The following is a 16195-nucleotide window of genomic DNA, read 5'->3' as shown; positions in this document are numbered from 1 at the left end:
TTCTTCTTCCATCTCTCCCTTTGTCTTTATCTTGTTAACTATCCATCTTACCCAATATCTCTCTCTACTCTATCTTCCTCTTTCTATCTATCCCTCTCCTTCTCTTCTTCACTCCATATCCCTCACCTCCTCCATCTCTATATATATCCCCAATCTCTCTCGCTCTCAAACACAGGCACTTCCCCCCTCTTTCTCCCAATTGCAAACATAACATGAGCCTATTGGTAATGGATTTTTCTTATCTTCTTGATTCAGAGGTTTTATTTCAATCATGTTTGGATCCCTATAAGTAGATACACAATTGATTCAAATTAAGCTATCACTTCTCCTCTAATACCTTTGTCTCACAAACAACATCACTTTCTAAATGGCAGGCTACCAATTAACCTCTTGTCCTACATAAGGTATTAAAAAATAGACCATTTTTTCCCTAATTGACCTCTAACAACTATTCGACATACCCATTGCACACCAATGGCTTTGTTTTTCGTGTGCTTCCCTCTCCGTAAATCATAAATGGCTTTGTTTTTCGTGCATGCAGATCTTTAAATAATCCGTTGACTACAAAAAAAAGCAACAGGTAGTTAGTTTTATGGCTTAGGAATAAATACACAGTTGCTTGGAGAAATGTGACATTGGAATTATGGAATTATAATTCATATTTCTTTAGGAGAAACAAATATTAATAAAAAATAAACACACCGTACCTGGGTGAACTAAACTTTTAATATTATAATTTGGGCTTATGATTTTCAAGATTTTTCATGTAACATATCTCTTGCTTTTAGAAGCTTATTTATCAATTACCTAAATATTTTTGAAGTACTTTTTAGAAATATATATTTAAAATGATATTATGATTTATTTTATTTATTATTTTGTTAGAGCAATAAACATGGATAGAATTTTAATATTATGTATTAGATATTTAATTAAATTTATTATTAAAATATATATTAATTTTATATATGATTAAAGTTATAATTATATTTATTATTTTATACTATATAATATTAATTTAATGTAATATATATTAACTTATGATATTATTTTAAATTGATCCATCTATAATTTAAACTACAAGAATGAATACAATTAAATTAGGATTTAATCTATAAAATGAATACATAACTAAATTACAAATATATAGATGTTAAATGTTATATAAGTGACATAATAAAAATAATAACAATTAAATAATAAGTATATATAGATAGTAATTTTTCATCTCAATTCTTTCTATAGCATGTTTGAGTTTTATCTAATTTGTAAGAAGTTACTAATTCATAATGAAAACTACAAGATCAAACCAATTATATTATACCGAGAAAGAGAAACCGAGCCAGGACCATGAGCTAGGCCAGCAGTCGCTATGCATTTCTAATCAATCGATGCATTTGGATGTCTTGCCTCCCAACCTCGTTCATTCATTAAGAGCTACCGATTATAAATTATATTCTGTGTGCTGCTATCTATCCCTTGGTCCAGCTTGCCTTCCATCCAGTTATATTATTCTCCTTCCGACACTATACGAACTCGAGTTATATCATTATATTATAGTTGTTCGGCTTGCTTTCCCGGTAATAGTAGAAAAGGAGGATGGTTGAAACTAAACTCTATTACTGTATTGCCTCCAATCAACCTTTCTCAGGTGGGAAAGAAAGTTACTCCCTATGAACCTGTTGAACTAGTCTACTCAGTTTGAAGAGTCCTTCACCCTGTTTCTCAATGTTTGGAAAGAAAGAATGTTAGACTAGGAAAGAACTTTCATTTGTTGGGCTAGCCACCACCTTCATGTTAGGCCAGCCACCACTAGGCGGGTCCCCAAATCTTCTCCTCGTTGAGTTGTTTGAATTCTCCAACTAATCGACTATCGAGTTCCACTAATCTAGCTCAACCATGCTTTCATTGAGTCAAGAAGATGAGAAAATATTGAAGGCAACTCCTTAATTAGGCCATCCCTCATCAAGGGTGAAGGAGTAGGGGCCCACCCGGTAGCTCCTTTCCATTGGACTTGACTTTCTTTCTTTATGTATGAGATAACTTTCTCAAATTATATTTAGAATTAATGAGCATAATCTATTAAAAGTATATTACATCTAATATTTATGTAGAACATTTATAATTTTATATAATAAATATAATTTAATTATTAACATATTAAGCATTATTACGTACTGAGTTATAAATATTTATGATAAAATACAAGAGATATTAGACATTATTTTGTCCTTTTGATCAATTAGACATTATTACGTACTGAGTTATAAATATTTATGATAAAATACAAGAGATATTAGGTTAATCTCATGGTATGGGAAGCATAACGAAGAAGCATAGATCCATGAGCTTATTCTTTGTGTGATCCGCCTTGAATTGGGCAAGCAACATGATTCAAATCATTTTACATCTCTTTTAGAGTAGGATGAGTCATTGATTTAGAAAGTTAACTTGTTCCACTTCATAGATGAAACATCTCTCTCTTTCTCCCTCTCCATTTTCCTATACCTCTATATCTACATCTTTGTGCATCTCTATATCTCCATATTTCCTCTTCCATCTCTCTTCATCTCTATCTCATTATCTCTACATCTCTCTCTACTCTTGCCTACATCCTCTCTAGCTCTCATTACATAGCACTTCACGTCTCCCTCTATATATTTCTATCTCATCTCTATCTATCCTCTCTCCCCTCTCTCTACATTCCTCCCTCTCCTCTCCATATCCCTCTCCTTCACCATCTCCATCTCTCTCTCTCTCTCTCTCTCTCTCTATTGCAAACATAATTCGATCCTATTGGTAATGGACCTTGATTATCTTCTTGATTCAAAGGTTTTCTTTTATTCATGTTTCGATCCATGTAAGTGGATGCATAGTAGATTTGAAGCTATCACTTCTTCATTAAGGAACCTTTTGCACAAACAATATTATTTGCTAAATGATCTGCCAATTGATGTCATATATTATGTACAAATTTATACATAAAATAGACCAATTTTTTCCCAAATGAACTTCCATACCTCTTCGGCATACCCATTGCACACAAAGGTACAATTGCTAGTTATCATTATAGGAAGACAAATCCACAAATAAATCAAAGTTAATTTTTTTTAATACTTTATAATTACCTTTTGGGTTTATCAGTGTTGGTTGAGTGGTGTTCTTATGCCCACCAAGGTTCAAACTCATGAGAAAGATCCAATGAAGACATGTCATGCCAGCATCACAAATCACACTTTTTCAAAAATAAATATAAAAAATAATAATTATTTTAACATATGATAAATGTGCTGACATCAGTCCTTAAAATGACATTGCCGGGGCTCAATCGATTTCTGGTGGACAGAATGTCATTTCGTACTTAAACGAACACCAACGCAACCTAGTATTCATTCAAAGCACACAACTTGTGGTTCAAAATATTAAGCACTTTTTTTAGCATTAAAAGCTTTCACGCAGACAACTTTTGATGATATGGCCGAGTGTAGAGTGTAGAGTGTAGAGGCACAGTGAAGGCCACATATGCTTGGCTCATTCAAAACTGTATTAAAGTTTAAAAGCCCATACACCTACTTAGAGGACAATGCTGCTCTATCTCATCTTTAACTTCTGTTATGCAGGTCAACCATCCACCTTTCCAGCAGGCCCACATCTTGGAATTGGTTTTGACACCTCACAAATGTAGAGCAATAAAGGTCACCAGCTCTGAGCCATGGTGGGAACAGGGCTATTTCAAACATATGTTTCTAGAAGAGTACATCAATATTTGGGGATCAAAAAATGGCTTGTGGGTAGAAGAAACGTGTGGTACTTGTGAGTAACAAATGAAGCATGATGATGCCCAGGTTTTACTTCTTTCTGTCCACTAACAAATCAAAAACCAAAGCCAGCTGTTTGTTTAGACTTTGTTATTAATACTAACAATAACGATGCTATCTACCCAGTGGGCCAAGTCAATTAACAGCTCTATTCTTCACATGCCCTTCTTTAATACCCCAGCTATATCCATAGCAGGCGCATTTATCATGAATTATGTGCCCTATTTAAGGCCTTACTAGGCAATCAGAATTTGATTAAGCTGCACCGCCACATCAGAAAAATTCATCAGTTTGCTGCAAGTTTCAGACAAGAATCTGGACACGGGCAGCAAAAATGCCTACTTTTACTCACAAGGATTTGGATGCAGCCAATGGCACGGGAAAGGTTGTGTGTGTGATGGATGCATCTACTTATGTAGGACTGTGGATTGTTCAGGGCCTTCTAAACAGGGGATACACTGTGCATGCAACTATTCAGAATGGAGGTATACATTTATATGCAGTAGATTGAAATAAATTAGGGTGCCATAGGCAAGATTCTTCTCCAGGACTGATCAAGAATGTCTATGTAGAAAATTAATTTTGTTGATGTATTAGTTTTAATACAATTTATGGGTGGCCAATTTTAATACAGTTCATGTGTGTGCGCAGTTTTAACACAGTTATGTTTGTTGACATGAGTTTTCTACAATTGTATACTTCTTTTAATGGAGTATATTTTTCAATTGATATTTGAGATCATATTCAGTCATCCATAGTGAGTCGAGTATACAATTGTACAATACAGTTATGCTACTATGGTTTGTATATAGTGACATATAGTGACAGGGTCTGATAATTATTACTTCTGATATGTTGAGTATATTGGTGGTTTGATTTGGTGGCAGGTGAAGTTGAATCTTTAAAGAAATTAAGTGGAGAGCGGTTGAAGATCTTGTATGCTGATATGTTGGATTATCACAGCATAGTGGATGCACTTAGTGGATGTTCTGGCCTTTTCTACACATTTGATTCCGCTGAATATGATGTAAGTAGATGAAAAGACAAAACAAGGGACTTTCAATGGTCAATCATGTTCTTTGAGTGTATTCATGACTTCCTTTTTGTGTTATGTAGGAGATCATGGCTGAAATTGAAGTGAGGGCAGCCCACAATGTCCTGGAAGCATGTGCCCATACTGAAACTATTGAAAAAGTGGTATTCACATCTTCAGTCGCTGCAGTAGTTTGGAGAGAAGATAGAAATTCAATTTCTGACCTCCATGAAAGGCATTGGAGCGATGCAAACCTTTGCAGAAAATTAAAGGTTTAAAACAACACCATTCATGGCCACTGTACAATTTTTGCAATAATGTCTCCGCCATATATTGATAAAGTAAAGGGTGTGCCATTGTGATTACAGCTATGGTATGCACTGGGAAAGACACTATCAGAGAGGACAGCCTGGGCTCTGGCTATGGACAGAGGCGTAAATATGGTGACAATTAATGCAGGTCTGGTTATAGGGCCTGGCTCTGCATATGAAAGCTCAGGATCCACCATAGCATATCTCAAAGGTAAACATCTCAATTATGTCCATTTTGTTGGAGTAAAGTGAACTTTGTTTTTTCAGAATTTGAGCTGTGTTACTTGATGTAGGAGATGATCCTAGATGAAATTCTCAGCTTTTGTTTAGTAAAATGGACTAGGGTTCATTATTAATTAGCTCATCAGATTGGTTTGGTTGTCTACAATTGCTCAAGCTCTGGTTTACCGACATAATATATATTGTTTATGATTGTTTTAATTGCCCTGTACCATTATGAGTTAGTCTAAACCTCTGAAATTGAAATTAAAATGTCATCTACCATGTTAGACCTGCAATCTCTTCCAAATTGGGTATACAAGTAGAAGAAAGAATGTGATCTCTTGCAGTAGAAAATTTCTTGTGTCTTATGACCCTCATCAATAGTTATTAGTGCCTAATTCCAGTCCTCCAGATCATAAAGACAGACAATCTTCATTTAGTGATGTTGGTCTTTCAGAAATTGTAAGGGCTCAATGATGTAAAGCAATGTTACTTTTCTTCTCTGTGCCATTAATCTCACAGAACATTGTTGATATACCTAGATGTAAACTTGTAGAAGTAGTAAAATCTGCTTAGAGGATTGTTGTTGAAAGTTGAAATGCTTGTGGTGAGAATAGGTGCAGCACAAATGTATGAGAATGGACTGTTAGCGAGTGTGGATGTAAGGTTTGTTGCAGAGGCCCACATCTGTGCATTTGAGGAATCTTCTGCATTTGGGAGATACATCTGCTTCAACCAAATGGTCAACAATGCTCAGAATGCTGACAAGCTTGCAGAGAGTTTAAGATCACTAGTACCCTTTCCTGACAGGTACTAACACTATTACTACTTCTCTAATAAATGTACAGTTGTAAACAGAGGAGTCAACCATGTTACCAACTTCCTTGCATATTCCACATTTATAGCTGAGAATTTATTGTGTATTGAATTGTTTTATGGTGGACAGATGTGAAGATTCAAGCGAGTACCAACAGCGTCTGAGCAATAAGAAGCTGACTGAACTCATGCTTGGAAACAACAAAATGCAGTAATGGTTGGAATGGGAAACAACAGAAGCCTAAAATAAATGATATATGCATTTAATGTACATTACAATGGAATTAAGTGTTATTGTTGTATCACATGTGTTATGCATATGTGCTTTTTTTAATGTTTTCATACCAGCTGCAGGAGGTGTAAGCTTTTCTGTGCGCTCATTACCAGCACGTTAAATATATATCATGTGTGTGTGCCTCTGGCGTTTCTGTAATGTAATAATGTATGTAGTTTGAATATAATTTTTTAAGGAATATATATATTAGATTAAGAATAAAAATATAGAGAAAATAGAACAGTTTCTACAAGAATCGGCAGACCAGTTGTACAGACAGAGTATCGCAGTTCAATGAGATGCTTCCACTAGACATTAAACTAAAATTCAATAATTAATACATATGGAAGCATTTACAGCATTCAACATCTAAATGTAAGAGCTATTATTTATGAAATTAAATAAAACAAGTAACACCTAAAGGAGATTGTGATGAAAGGATAAGTTCTTCAGTCTCAAACAATATTTTAGAGTGAAATAATAATTGGATCTATATTTTTTTATTTTTAATAGATAATGTTATGATCAAATCAGTCATTAATGAAAATAGAAAAAGCTGTTGTTATTGATCTTGAATATAATCATCTTAGTCATCTTATTTAAGAGAGGAGTAGAGCAAGTAGCTTTTGATCTTGAGTATAATTGTATTCCACAATATTTGTTTTTTTGATAGAGGTCCAAACCTGTGAGCACGACAGTCCAGCAAGGGCATGGATTTATGATCAGCTTCTTATTAGTCAGAGGTGAGCCAAATTGTAACATAAGAGCCGTGATCATGTTTTAGATAATAATTAGATGGATGGTCTCTAGGGAGTAGGGGAGTGAAGAAGATATTCAAGTTGAAAAATATATTGACACCTATTTGAGGAATTCTTTTCATGGTTAAATATGTGTTACCATTTGATCTTTTGTTAACTAATTTACAAAATATTGACAAGGGTTATGTGTTGTGCCTATAAGTTTGTACTTTGTAAAATCCACTCTCCATGTTTTGTTTTAGCTTTGTGGTCCTTTAATTTTGCCAAGAATGATTCAAATAAGTCTCATGCTTGATTTTTTGGTCTAGCTATAAATTCTTTGATTGATGCATCACCAAGCTTCATTATTTTTGGGCATGTGTATTTTTTATAAAGAGATAATAATGGAGCATTCATTGTGAGGAGAATTCTAAAATGATCAACCATATCCATATCTTTTTTCGAGAATACCAATGTTCTCTTAGTGTGTGAATATTATTCAATTTTCTTGTTGGACATGTCTCCTTATAGTAATTGCATACACACATCAAAATGCAGGGAAAATGTAATTATGGAAATTGCATACCTAAGCCTATGTTCATGTCCTTTTCCCTTATGTTTTGGGTTCTCTTTATAAATTTTTTTTTTATGTTAACAAGTTTGTAAGTGAAATTTTCTTGCTTGACTTTAGTGCATGACATTATCTTATCTTGATTCTAACACCTCTCACCCCCAAAGATTAGTCTTCATATGTAGACATCCTATTAACCCAGGGTATTTCCACAATCATAATTTTAAAACATAAACTAAATTCAAAATAAGTTTTGCTAATTCTCTCCTACTAGACATTGTAAGCTTACTTAGTGCATGCTTATGTGACTTGTGTACTATGTTGTTGGCTTTAAATATATTTATTATACATTGAGTGAGTGAGATATCTGAGAGTTATCAAAAGAATATTTACATTGAGAGCATTGTAACAACATTACCATAACACACTTCAACATATATCATCTTAGACATCCTTGCGTGCTTGTTTGTTGTCTCTGGTCATTGTTCCAAAGTTGTTGAGTTAGTTCAACTAGGTTTTAATTGCGATTCACTAGTTACCAAAGGTGTCTCTAAACATTGCTCATCTTTACTGAGATTCAAAAATCAAAAGATTAAAAAATAGCATATTCAAACAACCAAAATTTAACCAATTCATTCTTGCGAGTATATGTTTAGATGCGTGTACTAATTCACGTCCACGATTTTAGAGACATGTTTACATACATATATCTAAACAAGAGAAGACTACAACTAAATTGAAGATTGTAAAACAATTATTTGATCAAACCCTAAAATTCCAACACCATTATAAATTTTTTTAACATCATTAATAACATATTTCTATCATAAAATTTTAAACTAAATATTACATTTAACAAATTCAACCACACATTTATTAATTCCCACCAGAACTTTCAATTTTTTTTGTTTTCATTGCAGAGATAAGGCTCCAAAAAAATCTTCATTTGCTTCATTTCCTCATTGATGATGAAGATTGATTACATTGCATTACATTCCAAAAGGAAACTCTTGTAGATTCGCTTGACTCCACATGGAAAGAATCAATCCCACCATTCCCTCATGATATACAAATATACAATCATCACAGCAATCCATGTTAGTGAGCTGGATAAGCATCCCAATTACATGCAGGCTTTCCTGATTTAACTAGTGTTTTAATGACCTGCTTAGCTGTAACCTCCCCTGTTACCGTCATCTTCTGTTGGACTGTATCCATCCTGTAAGTCTCTATCCCTGCCATTACACAACACCTACAAATCAATACCCCTACTCCAAAACATGAGGATAGCCGTAAAATCCTTTAACAAAAGATTTGCCCAAACCCTCTAAACCCAGATGCAAAAAGAACCAAAACTTGTAAACCCAAATGAAAAAAATCAAGAATGATAAAGATTATAAAAACTTCTTGTGGTTTACCTTCCAATCTGCGGATTGCTCTTTTAATTTCCTTAATGCACTTGTCACAGTGCATGCCCACTCTCAGCTCAATAGTCTGCACCAGAGCATGCCAAACCAAAGTTATTGAAACAGCTTCTGTCTCTCAACTACACATCAAAATCTGACACATCTCCAAAGCTATTAAGTCAAATGATTGGATATCATATTTTCATAATCTATAATTTTGATTGTTGTTATTTTCGGATTAGACTGTGAATTTTTTTTCATTTTTAACCCCATTTCAAGCGTAAAGAAAAGACTATCTTGTCTATCTATCTAAATGAACTATCTCAGTCATTGCCAGACAATTTTTTAGACAACAAAGATACAAACTCCAAAATGGATACTACAATTTTCTATTCGATTTTTTTAATCTTTTATAAAAAATTAGTTATCTATTATGAAATACCCACCTAAGATTTCCAATAATAAATACACACTGATTCGAAACAACAATGATGAATCATAAACTGTGATCCAAAATGATGATTAAAAAACTGATATCAAGGGAGAAGAAGAATACCGGCATTTGTGAAGACCTGCTTAAAGCTTCAATATTATGGTTCACAAGAATGAAGCCTTTAAAGCTGTAGAAGATGCTTCTATATTTTGTTCTGTACTGAATATGCTCAGGGTTGTGGTGAGGTACATATAGAGAGAGTGAAGATTCTTTGCGTGCAAAAGGGGAGGTGGGTGTTTTCAATAATTTGCTTTCTGTGTTGGTAAAGGCAAAAAGACAAGTCTGGCCTGTGGAATGACCGACCACGGAAAGAATCAGAGGAAAGAGATAAAAAGGACACCTTAAAAGACATTCATTCATACAAACATTTTCCAGTGTAAAGATATTTATTTTCAATGCTTGCCAGCAAGAGATGCAGCGGTTCTAGAAATTTCTCTCGAGTTTGCTTTTGAAAAGATGCCCTTTCTTTCTTCCTGCAATCTTACGACTGTCTTTAGCATTAAGAAATAGCTTTGGAAAGCGAACTGATTCAATTGTTATATGGTCAGATCCATCACACTGGAGGTTTAAGCATGAATAAGTGTTTATATTGTGGATATTTATTTTAAAATATGTGCACACTTTTTTTTGTGCAATGGAATCGATAGGTTCTACTTTTTCTTTTAGTGGATCAAATTGACAAACAAGTGGATGATAGGTTTTCAATCTACAATTCCATGAGCATAAGGTGAGCTAAAGGTTGTTGGATAAATGAAAAGACAAAATTTTCAAATAATAAATAACTTGATCATTAATTCATTTCGAATTTTCAAATAATAAATAACTTGATCATTAATTCATTCCATATATCTGCATGACATTCTTTGAACATTTTATACAAAAAAGATGAAATTTCCAAAACAAAAAGACAATATTCCTTCACGGAGGATTCAAAATTTAAAAGGAAGGCATGAAACATAAGACTGTTTTGACATCATGTTGGCATTGGAGGCTCAACCATGCGGATTTACTTGTTAAGAAATTGTGCATTTCATCATTTTTTTAATTGTGATTGTCTTGCCATGGTCAACTGTTAGTTAGACGAGAAAGGGGGGAGGGGGGGGTGAATCAGATAAACTCACAATCCAAAATATTCATCAGATTCAACCTCAGTAGAACTTACTTGATATGCAACTATGATTGTAAATCATTCAAACTCATAAACTAATAAACTTGAAACATCAAAACACATTTAACACCACATTTAACGTGGAAACCCAAATAGGGAAAAACCACTGTGGGATTTCGGACCCACTAAGAAAATATACTCTTCTAGAGTATGCTCGGTTAAAAGCCAATCCTGTTAAAGATTACATAAACACATTGCTAGATGTGACCCGGTCAAGGGATTTCCCAAAAATCTATCAGAATCTTGCACTTTGTTAGAAGTGACCTTGTCAAAAGATTTCAAACACTCATTCAGAATGTTACCCTGCTAGAGGATTTACAAATAAGATTGTTAGGTCCACTCGGTTAAGAGATTTCCTGTCACTTACAAAAATAAATAACAGTAATAAAATATATCTGCAACTTCACATCTGAAATGTTAAAGCAGACTCTATGTGCTCAAAATAATCTTGTCATAAGACTTATCTTCCTCCTTGTTGGGCTTCTCAATCTGTTCTTCAATCTTCTGTACTCGGTAATCACCTCTGCAGTATCATTGCTCTTCTATTTGCTTGCATCCATTGTTCATCAACTATTCCTTATTTATAAGCAATTCCTAACCGCTTAATCTCCTTAATCACATTTCCCATGATTAATCTTAGCCATCAGATCTTCAAACTTGACTAGGTTCATTGAATCCTTCGAACTGAAAAATGTTTTATCTTGCCTTGAAACTTGTATTCCTTCCTTGGTACTTGTGCTCGGTTATGACCGTTCAATCTGTGTTGTAGATCTAACTCTTGAATTTTCATTGCCGTTGATCCTTAACAAACTTCTTCCACGACATTCCAATCTTCTATAAATCTCCAGCTCATTGGCATCCTTCATTTAATAATGTATTTATTCATCCAATGCATTCTGTTACTGCTCGGTTGATACTCGGTAAATACTGAACTTTACTCGGTAACTTCTTTCTTCTTTAACCGACACTGATAAATTTGGTGTTTACTGACTAGCTCCTTGCTCGGTAAATAGAGCAGTATCAAACCTTTACTCATTCCGTTGCATGAAATCTTTTCTCCTTCCTATTCAGTCTTTGAATACACATATATAGGATATCAAAACAATCAAATTAACATAATCTCATCACTGTCTAACTCGGTAATACTTGCCCATTGAATAACTTATTACTCCCCTTCATTTTCACATTCTTTCTGTGTCACTTATCGACATCTTTATACTTATCAAAACATACTCTTTAAGATATGGCAACATCATACTGAATCAGAAAATCAATTGCTTGACATCAATGACAAAATAATATTATTAAGACAATAATCATCCTTTATCAATTATATCATCAATCTCCAACAACCTTTTCAATATCATCATACCAACAAACTTAATGTAATGCCAACATAAGACTGTTCTGACATCATGTTGGCATTGGAGGCTCAACCATGCAGATTTACTTGTTAAGAAATTGTGCATTTCATCTTTTTTTTAATTGTGATTGTCTTGCCATGGTCAACAAAAAGAAAAAACAATAGAAATAAATAAGAAAGTTATTACATGGAATATGAAGTTGAGGGTTGCAAGTTTGTGAAGCTTTGAATCTTTAGTAAATTGTGTTTGGAGTGAAAGATAAGAGAAGCCCATATGGTCTAGTAAGATTTAAAAAACTTTTTATTTTAGCAATGTTTAAGGTTTGCATTATTCGCATTTGGTACTTGGCATTAACCCTTTGCCTTTAAAAGTAAATATTTACTTCTAAAAAATTATTTAAATTTTATACAAACAAGGTCAAGAATGCAATATCAACAAATTAGTATAGCATGTTTGGCAAATGTAGCCATTGATAGTGTTGGTGTAAATAATTATTCATCTTGGATATTATTACACTTACTTAAGTTTACTTAGGAAATGCATTTCATAGTAGTTTGGGTATGAGACACTTAGGTGTTTGTGCCACATTGGGATAGTGTGTGTAGGAGAATTTCCACCTTTTATGGTGTTGATCTTGCTGTTACACTCCACATTCAGTGGGTGATCCACCTCATGTGGACTATTATATTATTTCTCTTACCTACCCACACCTATTTCCTACCTACCCTTGTTTTTTATTGAGCCACATGTTATGTTTGTGTGCTCACATATCCCTAGCCTTGCCTATATAAGCAGGCTCTTCTACATTGTATGTAATTGATTTTTATTGATCATTTTCTATTGATGAGAATACAGTTTATTCTTGTCCTATATTGTGTCTCTATTTTGTACATTTCATTGAACTCTTGATCTTGGCAAAATCTCACATGGTATCAGAGCCATTAGAGCGTCATTGATTCGTCTTGAAGAGGCATTATTGCGACGTCAAGAGGCAGATCTGAGGAGCAACATCTTTTGGAGGCGTCCTAGACTAGATCCGACCCCGCCATTGCGTCCAAAAGGCCATTTCCATGAATTTTGGTTATAAAGTCGGCCAATTTTGGTGAGAGAAAAATTTCGCCAATTTTGCTATTATTGTATGAATTTCGAAAAAAAATTTATTTCTGAAAAATAAAAATAAAAATTTCGGAGAAAAAAAAAATTTCGGAAAATTGTTTTTCAAAAAAAATTAAATTTCAAAAAAAAAAATCAAAAAATTGTTTTGGGGGTTTGAAGACCCCCCCTAACCCTCCGGTCTCTGCAGCTCCACCGACGACCTCCCGCAGCACAGCCGGAAGCCCCGCCCGCCCATAACAGCTCGCGCAGCCTCCTGCCGCGCCGCCCCTGGCGGCCCTGCCACCTCCGCTGCAACTGCCCGGCCTCTGACTTCACCACCGCCGCCGGCACCCAGCCTCCCGCCGGTACCTCCTGTCGGCCCTCCGGTGGCCCTGCACTGCCGCCACCGCCAAGGTGGACCTGCCACCTCCTCCGCCATGCGGACTTTGCAGGTAACTCGATGAATCCACGTCCGCCACGTGGCAGGAGGCCACTAGCCCGTGGACACATCACACTGACATGTCATCAGCCACATCATACTTTTTCGACCAACCAGATTGCGCCACGTCAACGCCCAGTCAGCTGTGAAGTTTTGGCGATGGTGATACGACCATCAAATTTAACCCCGCAGTTCATTGACGTCATCATTTTTCAAAATTTTTGTAGGCCCCTCTCATTGAGCTTTTTGATTTTGCAGTTCAACTTCAAATGGTCATATCTTGCTCATTTTTGCTCCCTTTTTGGTGCATTTTTTTTTGAAATGGGCTATAATTTCATGTACTTTCACGTGGTGGAATTATTTTCTGATTTTGATGGACAGATTTTTTAGAATTCTCATTTTTTGGTGACTGTACTTGTCCAATCCCCATTTTCGCAACTTCCAGGTCTCCGTTTGGGCTCATACGAACTTCTTTTCAGGTGCTGTTTTTTTTAAAGTGCTTTATTTTTTGTCTACTCTCAAAATATGCTATCAGTTTGCAGAAATTGTACTTTCATCATATGGTCTTATTTGGCCAATTTGGCATTTGTATTGCATAGATCTATCTTTCTGATCTTTTGCTTTGTAGTTTTCAGCCTATTGGGGCAGTTGTAAAACAAAATCAGAAGTCCACCTTGCCATTGTTTGCAAGTGGCCTATTGTACACACACTACATATAAAGTGCCAAAATCATCATTTTTTTGGGGGTACTTTGATTGAGTAAATTTTGGGGGGTGTATCTTGTGCTTTTGTGCTCTTGTCTTCCTTCCTTTTTTGCTGCTATGGGTTCTTCTAAGTTTCCTCTCTTAACTCCTCATAATTATGCTACTTGGAAAATTGATGCATGGAGTAAATTTATGGAAAAAGGACTAACTCATTACATTGATGGAACTATTGTTGCTCCCGCTGATCCAAAGGTTGATCCAATTGGTCACTTGGATTGGCTTACTAAAAATATCATGACAATTGGTACCTTAAGAAAGTATGTATCAAAGGATCTCATTTTTCATATTGAGAAGTGTACTCTAATCAAGGATGCTTGGCAAAAGTTTTAAGACCTGTATGGTCAAGTTGATGAGATTAGGGGATATCAAATTGATAGTGATCTTACCATGTTGGATCCCAAGAACTTTGATACTATACAAGATTTTGTCACTAAGGAAAATGAGTTGAGGGCACAACTCAAAGATTGTGGCATTGATAAGAAGGATACTCAATTGATATTCAACTTGATAGGCAAGCTTCCACAAGAATATGCAGCATTTGTTTCTAGTTTCCAAACCCATAGGATGACAATGGGTTCAAGCTACACAATGCCTACATTTGATGCTTTCAATGAAATGTTGATGATGGAACAAACTAAGTTGATAAGCATGGGCATTCTTAAGGCTTCTAAGTCTCAAGCATTAGTGGCAAATCAAGGGAACAAAGGAAATCAAGGAAAGGACAATTCAAACAAGAAGAAATGGCAATCAAAGCCTAAGGACAAACCATCATCCTCTCCACAACAAGGAGATTCATCCTCTTTCAAGAGGGATAACTCACCAAAGAGGGAGAGACCTACTTGTGCCTATTGTAAAAAGGTTGGTCATGAGGAGCATCGTTGTCATTCTAAGAAGATTGATGAGCTCACACATATCCTCAAAAAGCATAACATTGATTTGCCTAATGTCTACAAGAAGGATGATTCATCAACTTCCACTCCCTCACATTCAAAAGGAAAAGGGCAAGCATTCATGGCTTCTACAATTGGGAAGACTCACTCTTTTGGGACAAGAAAAGGAAAAGCTCTATGTGCTACTATTAGTCATGATTCAGAGAGATGGCTTCTAGATTCAGGGGCTTCTCATCATATGGCATCTTCACAGTCTATGTTCTCTACATTTGAGCCTTGCACCATGCCATAGATTTTGATGGACAATCATACATATATGGATGTGTTTGGGAAAGGATCTATTGACATTGGGGATAACTCCTTCAATAATGTGTTGTGTGTACCCCACTTGACAAACAATCTCCTTTCTATCTATCAAATCACACATGGCGCAACTAAGAGAGTTGTGGAGTTCACACCTGAGTCAGTTTTCATTAGAGACTTGGAGACTAGAGCTATCATTGCGACTGGGGTGGTTGATCATGCATCTCGGTTATACTCCTTTTCAGATTTTGTTGATGATGATGATTTCACATTTGATGATTCTACACATGATGATCACACTTCTTTTGATGGTTCAATTTTTGAGGAGAACTTTGGACACTTGAACATGGGGATTCTCACATGTGACCCCATTCTTGAGCCTTGTATTTCATCTCCTCATATTGATATCACATCACCTATTGCACCTGATGATGCAGATAGTGTGACAGTTTTGCCTTCATGTGATTCAATGCAGCAGGATATTCATTGTC

General features: G+C 35.2%; 2 protein-coding genes across 2 annotated transcripts; one reads left to right on the top strand and one right to left on the bottom strand.

The window, feature by feature from the left end:
• Positions 1 to 3526: 3526 nt before the first annotated feature.
• On the top strand, positions 3527 to 6675 carry LOC131076726 (cinnamoyl-CoA reductase 1). Its single transcript, XM_058014037.2, has 6 exons — positions 3527 to 4303; positions 4706 to 4845; positions 4935 to 5123; positions 5220 to 5373; positions 6002 to 6194; positions 6331 to 6675. The coding sequence occupies exons 1-6, from the start codon at positions 4153 to 4155 to the stop codon at positions 6413 to 6415; spliced, it is 912 nt and encodes a 303-aa protein (XP_057870020.2). The 5' UTR covers positions 3527 to 4152; the 3' UTR covers positions 6416 to 6675.
• A 2036-nt stretch (positions 6676 to 8711) lies between these two features.
• LOC131076728 (heavy metal-associated isoprenylated plant protein 8) lies at positions 8712 to 10182 on the bottom strand. The gene is made up of 3 exons (XM_058014038.2): positions 9745 to 10182; positions 9201 to 9276; positions 8712 to 9017 (listed from the first exon to the last, which is right to left on the bottom strand). Exons 1-3 carry the CDS (start codon positions 10039 to 10041, stop codon positions 8881 to 8883), a joined length of 510 nt encoding a protein of 169 aa, XP_057870021.2. The 5' UTR covers positions 10042 to 10182; the 3' UTR covers positions 8712 to 8880.
• Positions 10183 to 16195: the final 6013 nt, after the last annotated feature.

The sequence above is a fragment of the Cryptomeria japonica genome, chromosome 10, assembly GCF_030272615.1.
Source record: "Cryptomeria japonica chromosome 10, Sugi_1.0, whole genome shotgun sequence".
In the NCBI taxonomy this organism is placed as follows: Eukaryota; Viridiplantae; Streptophyta; class Pinopsida; order Cupressales; family Cupressaceae; genus Cryptomeria; species Cryptomeria japonica.
Note: the sequence above shows the minus strand (reverse complement) of the source record. Positions and strands in the feature narration are given on the sequence as shown.

Excerpts from the sequence above, each read along its gene's own strand:
- LOC131076726 (XM_058014037.2), top strand. The coding sequence starts at position 4,153 with ATGCCTACTTTTACTCACAAGGATTTGGATGCAGCCAATGGCACGGGA. Across the intron at positions 5,124-5,219 it reads ACCTTTGCAGAAAATTAAAG|CTATGGTATGCACTGGGAAA; the intron begins GTTTAAAACAAC and ends TTGTGATTACAG. Across the intron at positions 6,195-6,330 it reads CTAGTACCCTTTCCTGACAG|ATGTGAAGATTCAAGCGAGT; the intron begins GTACTAACACTA and ends TATGGTGGACAG.
- LOC131076728 (XM_058014038.2), bottom strand. The coding sequence starts at position 10,041 with ATGAATGAATGTCTTTTAAGGTGTCCTTTTTATCTCTTTCCTCTGATT. Across the intron at positions 9,277-9,744 it reads GCAGGTCTTCACAAATGCCG|ACTATTGAGCTGAGAGTGGG; the intron begins GTATTCTTCTTC and ends GCTCTGGTGCAG. Across the intron at positions 9,018-9,200 it reads AGCAATCCGCAGATTGGAAG|GGATAGAGACTTACAGGATG; the intron begins GTAAACCACAAG and ends GTGTAATGGCAG.